This window comes from Seriola aureovittata, chromosome 16 (assembly GCF_021018895.1).
Source record: "Seriola aureovittata isolate HTS-2021-v1 ecotype China chromosome 16, ASM2101889v1, whole genome shotgun sequence".
NCBI classification, from domain to species: domain Eukaryota; kingdom Metazoa; phylum Chordata; class Actinopteri; order Carangiformes; family Carangidae; genus Seriola; species Seriola aureovittata.
Window position 1 is genome coordinate 14,553,933 of NC_079379.1, and position 8,728 is coordinate 14,562,660.

The window sequence follows — 8,728 nt, forward strand, 5'->3', positions numbered from 1 at the left end:
CCCACGGAGCCATTCAAACCTTGGAAGAGGCATTATTTATTTAATAGGTATTTTACTGTAGGGGCTATAAGGTTGCATTTAGTCGTGGAAGGCACTAGCAATTTAGATCGATGTTCAGAGAGAGGAAAAACCTGTGGCGCACGAGTTTGCTTCTGGCAAAGTAAGATCAGTGGCACAGGGCTCAAGGGAAAAGTACTGCATATGAAAGCAGCTACATGAGGCTGACGTGTGCCGCGGGTGTTGGATTTGATAGGAGTGATGTGACGCTGAGGGGCAATGAGTCCGACTCAATGATGAGGACCTGCGGTTACGAATGACCTCTCTCAACTGTCCCTCTTTCCTCCTCCCTTCTCTTCACATCTGGTTCCTTGCATGGGTATCCCTGTTCGTTTTTCAGCCTTTGTTTTTAACAGGCAATGAGTCATAACCACCTCATCTCCCTTTGTACCTTCGACTCTAACATGAAGATTGGAATTTCTTTTACCACTTGGCTCTCACGATTCTTTTTGATTCTTTCAGACCCTTTTCTCTCACTGGTCACGGTCCATTCTTCTACCCTGTGATCAGGGAGTGGAGCCTTTAGGTTTATCTGCTATTGGAAAAGCTCTCTGACTCACTCGCTCGCACAAACACACATTTTATAGGTGATGACTCATTGCAACACAGGCCATTCAGATCCACAGTACACTAAAGTCAAACTGGTACATTCGTGTGACTGTTTGCGTACACATTAACCTTTATATGTATCAAGGTGCTGTTGCACAGAGGGCTGATGACACGCCACACACACAACTTTTATCTCACAGAATCACTGAGATAACCAGTGTTGCTGTAAGGGAGGTTTTTGTTCTCATATTTGTTACATCAAAAAGAAAACTCTTTGTTGCTTGGGCTACAGCTCCATGATTATGCATGTGCGTAAATGTGCCTATATTGTTTGTCAAACAGATAATGATATAAACCTGTGATATGCATGTGTCTGTGTGGACAAGTCCAGAGGCAGAAAACTATTCGTCATGACACGGGCAGCTGAGGAATGATAAATGTGTTGGATGACTCATGCAAGACAGACATAGGAGCCATCAGCTGACACAGTGGCAGCAGCCTCCACTGTGACAGACAACACATTCTGTAACACATGCACATAATTGGTTTATACAGTGCCATATACGTATACAGAAGCATGTCTCCAGTCACACACACGCACATACATATACTGATAAACACAGACAGCATATTGCAAAATGTCCCCGACTTCATTAGTGCCACTTTTGCATGTCTGCGGAAGAGATGAGTCACTTTCAACTGCAGTCGTCACGTAACTACTGTCACTTAGACTGATTCACACTCTGAACAATTTCTAAAATAACAATCAACCTCTCTGCTGGCATTTTTAAGCAAAGTGACTAAGGGTACACAATGTACTTATTATAGAACAGCAATTCACTGGAACAATGCAGAACATAAAAATTGATTTTTTGTTTTTATTCATAAAGACGAGTGAACATATAATGCACATTTTGGCATTGTGCATGATATAAAAATATAGAAAAGACAGAAGTTGGTTAGAATTTTAAAGACAAACGGTAGTAAAGAACAGCATGCTCTCTTGCAAAGCATCACATGACTACAGTACATCGCAACTACAATACTGCTCAGACCACCTGTGAGGGAAATGAGTTTGGCAATGACACAGCTTTTCTTTTACAACAGTATAAAACAGTTAATACATTATTTTCATATCCTCTTTGTTCCATACAGACAAACACAAAATTACACAATTTAAGAGAATTTAATTTTCATCATCTGTGTCCTCATCTTCGTCTTCATCATCCTCCTCCTCTTCAAATTCCTCTTCATCCTCGTCCTCCTCCTCTTCTCTTGTCTGCCGACTACAAGCTCTTTGTTGCTGTGACAACAAATAAACAGTCACTGTCCCACTAAAACACTTAACAGATAGTCATTAAGCACAATTGGTGCTTCCTGTTTCTTTCTGAACATTTGTCTCAACAGTTCTGTTGGAGAGCAAAGACAAAACAGGTGTGACCTTAAGACACCTGACACCAAATTCCTCAAGTTACATTCGTCATAACTTGTACTGTAGTGCTATTTGAACATTAATATGTCCAATGTTGAAGGACTGCCAAGTTGTGGCTGCCAAACTTAGAACATGACTTACTCTGTGTCATCATGTTTTACTTTTGTTAGCATTGTTTCTCTGTAGTTTTATCAAGTATGTAAACAGGGTTTGCAATCCATTTTTCTAGCTGTGTACCTGACTACAAGTGTGTTTTTTGTTTAGCAGTGATTTCAATTTTTCAGAGATAAAATCAAACTTAATCATGGAAACAAAACATGATCTCAAGATGTGACGCAGGATGCTTTTGAGACACATTCTGATGACAGGTGTAAGTTGCAATGTGCCTCTGTGCGCTACAATCTGGACATCTTTATATAGAAGATACTACATCTGAATGCACCTTATGAGACCTGCAGAAGACAGGTCCTCAAAGATATCAAATGATACTCCTCATTTAGTGAGAAAGTGAAGCCTAGATGTCCAGGCACTTTACAAGTTATCAGGTTAGTGCAGTACCACTGTTAAGATGCTGCAGTAACACTGTGACTCTATGAGGAAATGCATGATGTTACTGGCATGCTATGACATGTGGAAATTCAAACTGAAAGATGGCTGGGGTGATGCCGCACATAAACACTGGCAGGACTGATAAGACTCACTGTTATCGAGCACCACTCTTTACTGGTATGAGGAAAACTACTGGGTTCAAAAAAGGAACAAGGGATTTTTTTAAATTTCATCATTACAATGAAACTTGCAACTGTCAAAGAAGTTAAAGAGGGATCTTCTGGGGAAATTCTAGTTTTTAATCAGGTATTAAAATATTTTCACTGTCTACATCTTACCTGCAAGGTCCCTGATGTACTCAGGAAAGACCCGGTCCGATCGAGCGAGGTTTTGGAATTAGCTCGCACTATGTCTAATCGTGACTGGTAGTCAGGGGGGTGCAGCGAACTCCTGAACACCTGCCAAAGACAGTAGGAGGCGCTAGACTTTTTCACACAGACATAGGGGAAGAGGAGCAATGCCTACACACACGCGCCTACGTGGCACTGATTATATTGCAAGATAGGTAACCACGATTTTAAGGTATGACTGTAAAGTGGCCACGGTGTACAAAGAATGAGCACACAGCTCACATGCAGTTTAGGGATATTAGGAAATATTTTGGGTATTTTATATCAGATATATAAACCTGTAGTTTCAGGGAAAAAAAAACCCACAAAGAAGAAATACCTGATCTGGAATATCCGGCAAATCAACAACTAGGCTCGCAATACATGGGGTCATACGTAAACAAAGCAGCTCATAAAATATGCCTCAGCAAACTGGCATTTAAACCACACCAGTAGTTTTCACTGTATAGAAAAAAAATCTGCAAAGGCTCTTGATCAGGATTATCCTCATGCCTGTCATTGTGCCTTTTTCAAATGATTCAATCTCCCATGCTTTGTGCTATGAGTCACTGAAAAACAGCCTTGTCTGGGTGAGGAGTTTCGCTTCAATATGAATGGAAGGGAGATGATTCAGTGCAAAAACACACAGATGAGATGGCAAGGGGTGGAGGAAAATAGTACAAGGCATCTGCAGGAGAAACCTTGCAGGTTGAATATCATTGATCCTTTGTTTTCTCACTACGGGCTTTATCTCTTAAAATAGTTCAGCAAACCTCAAAGACCTAACTGTAAACAGAAAAAAGTAGCTAGAATGCATGACTCTGAATTGTGCAGTTGTCACCGCAGGTTACTTCTAAGTTACCACATCAGTTGAAGGGTGTGGACTCTCGAGCACATATGAGCAATGAGTGGATGAGTAATAGGTGCCTAAGACCATGATAGCTTAACCCTGTTAAATATCAGGTTAATCAAGTACACAGCAGAGGGTGTATTAAAAGAATTATCAGCTTTTATCCTTAAGTACACTCTCACATTTAGATGCATCTTTTTTTCTCCAGTGTTTGTCACTAACACTCCAATGATTATGTCAGGTCAATAATTACACCTCAGATTCTCTTATACACACACACACAGTCATGCTGGCAAATGACTAGGCCGTGGTTAACCTACCTCCAGGTCTTCCTCCTCATCCACACTATGAATGTTCTGGTAGGCCAAGGTGTATACCTCCAAGGCCTTAGCATGGAATGACATCTCCACTGTCAAAAACTCACCAAATATTTTCTATAAGGGGAAAGACAATGAAAATATTTCAATATTGAATAGACTTTGACATGACTTAAATTAATCACAACTTCCTGCTGAATACAAGACATTAAGAAGAGTTCTGAAATGACAAAGCAAGAATAGTTTCGACCAACTGAAGGAGGATTAAGAAGTGTGGGCAGATGTAAAAAGAAAAAAAGAAAAAAAAAAGACCCTTAAAATCATCACTGTCTGGTTTCACTTCACTGTCACCCACTGCTTCAACGGACACATATCTCCCACTGCAGAAACTGTAATTCTTAATTTGAGGTGAGCCGAAAGCTTGGTGCAGCAGACCTTGATGTCACGGATCTTCTGCTTCTCAAACTCGTCTATGGTCTCCTCCAGCTGCCTGGTGGTCCGTGTGGCATCCATGGTGGCTCTCTGGAGCTCACTTTCAGCCTGATGGCAAAACAAAAGACAGTGCAACATACTACAAAACATATCAAACTAACACAAGTTGGGGCCAGTTTGAGCATCACTGTTTTCACAATGATGCATGAATTATAAAATCAAACAGCATCAATTTCTGCTTGTTGATTTCATATATTAGAAAATGAATACATGATGTATGAGCTCATTTGTATTTGACAATACAGGAACTCAATAATGTCATTAATGTGAAGCACTTGGAACTAGGCTTTCAGTTTCAGACCTGCAGTTCAAGTCCAACCTGTGTAACTTCAGGTACTGACATGATAACATGCTCCTTCTACAGGAAGGGAAAGTAATAGCCCCCGCAATTCTGACACCTGTGTCTCCTGCAAACATGCAACTTTAAGAAATTCACTACACAGAGAACAGAAGAGCTAAAAAAGTGGATGTAGATTGACATTTATAGAAGTGGCGTCACAATGACTAAACACCTTCCTGTCGTTGAAAATCTGCAGTGGGTTTTTGAGTTTGTAAATTAGTTAAAAATCACTCCCATGATGTACTTCACTAATATTAAAGAGTAACGAAAACAACAATCTGTAGCTGGCACTGCATTTGACAACCGAGCATTCATTGATGACTACTGTTGGAGTTGTTACACCTCCATTGCATTCATCACCAGTGATGAGACGCACAGATTACATGGTACGCACCTGAGACTGAAGGCTTGGTCAAGGAAACAACATTCAAATATTTCCCTATGAACTATGTGCTACACACTGCACTTGGTACAAATTGTTATTGCATGAAGTGCATAGGAAATAAATTTAAAGTAAAGCAATGTAAACCTTTTCAAACTTGATAAGATAAAAAATCTAAGTAAATTCAAGTTTATTTTCCTGTTGAAACATTAATTCATATCAAAAACTTAATAAGGAGTTAATCTGTATCCAAAATGTCACCTGCACTAAAATGCATATAAGCAGTTTTTGTAACATTGACGTCTTTTTTTGTCTATTCACTATTACAGAATTGGAGAATAGAAGAGAAACAAGGGAAGGATACAATGATCTGCCTGTCTGAGGGGTTTCTTTGTCTGGTCCTCTCAAGCTGAGCCATCTGTTTGGCTTCTCTGTCTCTGGCACTTTGAGTTGTCTTCAGATCCTCCTGCATGGATGCACAAGCACACAGTAGTCATTGTGAGAATAAACAATAATAGTCAGGTATTTAGGTAATAAGGACATAATCTAACAATTATTTGGTTTACCTCAGTGTTTCCCAATCAAGTCCTCAAGTACACCTTGTTGTGGAAGTTTTGTTTTTTTTTTTTTTTTACTCTGAAACAGTTGGTCATATTCAAGGCATGGGCTGAATGATATATTGTTTCAGTTTTGATGGAAAATTATTAACATTTACAATAACATTTTGGCACACTCGCTCTCTCTGTACAACAAATGACCAATCACAATCATTCTCAAAGCAGGCTGATTCCTTAATGAAAAACAAGCCAAGAAGCATTGCATAGATTTTTTTTAAAAAACTACTTTAAAATGACAAATGTGCAGTTTGAAAGTATTTTAATTTATACAAAATATGACAAGAAAAAACAGCAACTCTTTTAATAGTACTTTGAGGCAACACCATCAATCTGTATATGACAAGTTTAAAGTCAGAACTGAATGCAGTAGTAGATCATTGCATACATCTATTTCAGATAATTCGCCTAGTGCTGTACCGAATGACAAAGACACTAAATATCACAAAGAAACTTGGTATTCGCCATAACAGTAAGTTTCTTTTGATCCTTGATCAATGCTGCTCTCATGTGGCCATGCAGTGGTACTGACAACAACAATCACTTCATCTGTGATCCAACTATGTCCTCACCCTAATCCTCATTTTGGAGTGACTTAATCATTGCATCCTTGTCATCCAGAGCACATTTGTTCTTGAAGTGTGTCATTCAAAGAAACTGCTGTAATTTAGATGCAACTGAAACACAAGTTAGGGATGCTGTATCAAGACGGGCCAGGGCAGGAAGGTAAATAATTTCACCATCTTTGGGGCATTTTAAAATGGGATTTCTTAATAAGCAAGGATGATTCACAAGTTAATTTATGTAAACATTTTTGCATCACCATAATTTACTGTAAAATAATCGCAACTAGATTCCAACATGGCTGTAGCTCAAAGAAACACTTACCCTTTTACGTTTCACTACAGCTCCATAGCTTTTTAATGGCTCTATGACTTTGGCTTCAAGTCTTTCCACCTACAAGGCAAATAAATTCACGTTAAATCTTACTGAACAAATTTAGACATGAAATTATCAATGAGGTCAAAGCACCAGCAAGTAAATGACTGCAGTTTTACCTCAGCTTGGCGGTAGTCTTGAATCTTAGCCAGGTGGTCAGCATACTGCTTCATACCCCTCTTCAGGTTTGGTGTTTCTGTGTCTGCATACAAGCCGATTTCACGGACCAGGAGGTCTGCCTTGTCTCGTAGTCTGGCTGTTTTACGGACATAGGCAGCAAACAGTTGGCACATCTCTCCAAAATGTTTCTCCACATTGGTGATGTTTTCCTGGATCTTTCTTGTCTGGTTGTCCCTGGAGAGGGTGAACATGAACAGCAGTAATCAAACAGTAGTTTAGCTAAGTGTGTGACACACAATCACATGCTTGTGTGGGGAAGAAATTGCAAAATTTCTGTTTGGACAACACATGAGTATGAATTTTCTGCCTTCACCTACGTGTAACTGGTCATTGATAACCAAACCATCTTGTAGATGTGCTGTACAGATTTTTTTTTATTTTTTATAATCATTGTTGATGACACAGACACGTAGTCAGCAAAGTGTAGAAAGCCCCGTTTATTTTATTAACAGTCATTCTTAGTTATTTTTTGATAAAAGAACATTTCCAGTAGGTAACAGTGTGTACGCTTTATTTTGAACACTGTTAACGGTCGGTTTTAGCGGCTTGTGGCTGATGATTACAAGTCACTTTGAGAATAAACAAAATTATCATAGTTTATTGTTTTACAGGAGAACTCTTTAACGGTGACATCTCTAATAAGTGTAATGCGTAAAAGCATGTAACCAGCAGCTAGCTAACCCACTTTTTTTATCCTCGCTGCTCTTGCTCTTTTTTGTGAACGCTAACGTTAACTTACAAAACCCTAGTACCGTTAACGAAGCGTTTAGTATGACGTGTTGAACGTCTTACCTCGCTCTTGCATCAGGAGTACGACTCATCTTCACCCAAATGCAGTAAACCAAATGTAGTCAGTGTACAGCAAAGTTTATCTACATCCAAAATCAACGCTAGCTAACTATGCTCGCTTCCAGGCTAGCACGCCAGTCTGTCGTTTCCATGGAGTCCCCAGGCGTTTCCGCTTGTGAATAGCACCCTGGGAAATGGAGTCGTTTGTTGACTACTGTTGTACTGGTTGAACTTTTCTCCTTGTTGAAGTTTAGGTACAGGTGCAGGCGCTTTACAACGACTCTTGTAGTGACGAAAAACAGAGTGAGCTCTGAGCTGTTTCTTTTAAAAAGTTGAAGGTGAGGGAACAGAGTTTGTTTTGATAGTTTTACTGAAATGCAGCGTCTTGCTCACCTCAGTTGCACAGCCTGTTAAGCAGCAAAGAGAGTACATTTACACAAGTACTGTACCGTGGATGTCGTATGAGACCATACCAGAGTAAATTTACCTAACTGACCTGAACTATACTGTACTGTTCCTTTTGTTTTCCATTGTATGCTACTTTACATGTCTACTCCGCTAGAGTAGGAAAAGGAAAATATAGTACCTTTTACTTTAAATTTATTTGAGAGATAATCTAATAATTAATAGTTTCTTCTTGAATTAAGATCAGATCATACATACAAAATATGTGATTAATTTATAAAATAATGTATTGTAAAAAACAATTCAAAATTCATGATGGAACCAACTATAACATAATAAGCTACCTACATGTTAATCCATCAAAAATAATGATCAAATAATATAATTTTTATAGCACTCAGAGCACCTTTGTATGTATAACCAGTGCTCTCACTATTCATATTG

General features: G+C 39.0%; 1 protein-coding gene across 1 annotated transcript; it reads right to left on the reverse strand.

Moving 5' to 3' along the window:
* Positions 1–1,470: 1,470 nt before the first annotated feature.
* cibar1 (CBY1 interacting BAR domain containing 1) lies at positions 1,471–8,034 on the reverse strand. Its single transcript, XM_056398532.1, has 8 exons — positions 7,883–8,034; positions 7,030–7,264; positions 6,860–6,928; positions 5,722–5,823; positions 4,579–4,731; positions 4,147–4,260; positions 2,926–3,045; positions 1,471–1,909 (listed from the first exon to the last, which is right to left on the reverse strand). Exons 1-8 carry the CDS (start codon positions 7,909–7,911, stop codon positions 1,793–1,795), a joined length of 939 nt encoding a protein of 312 aa, XP_056254507.1. The 5' UTR covers positions 7,912–8,034; the 3' UTR covers positions 1,471–1,792.
* Positions 8,035–8,728: the final 694 nt, after the last annotated feature.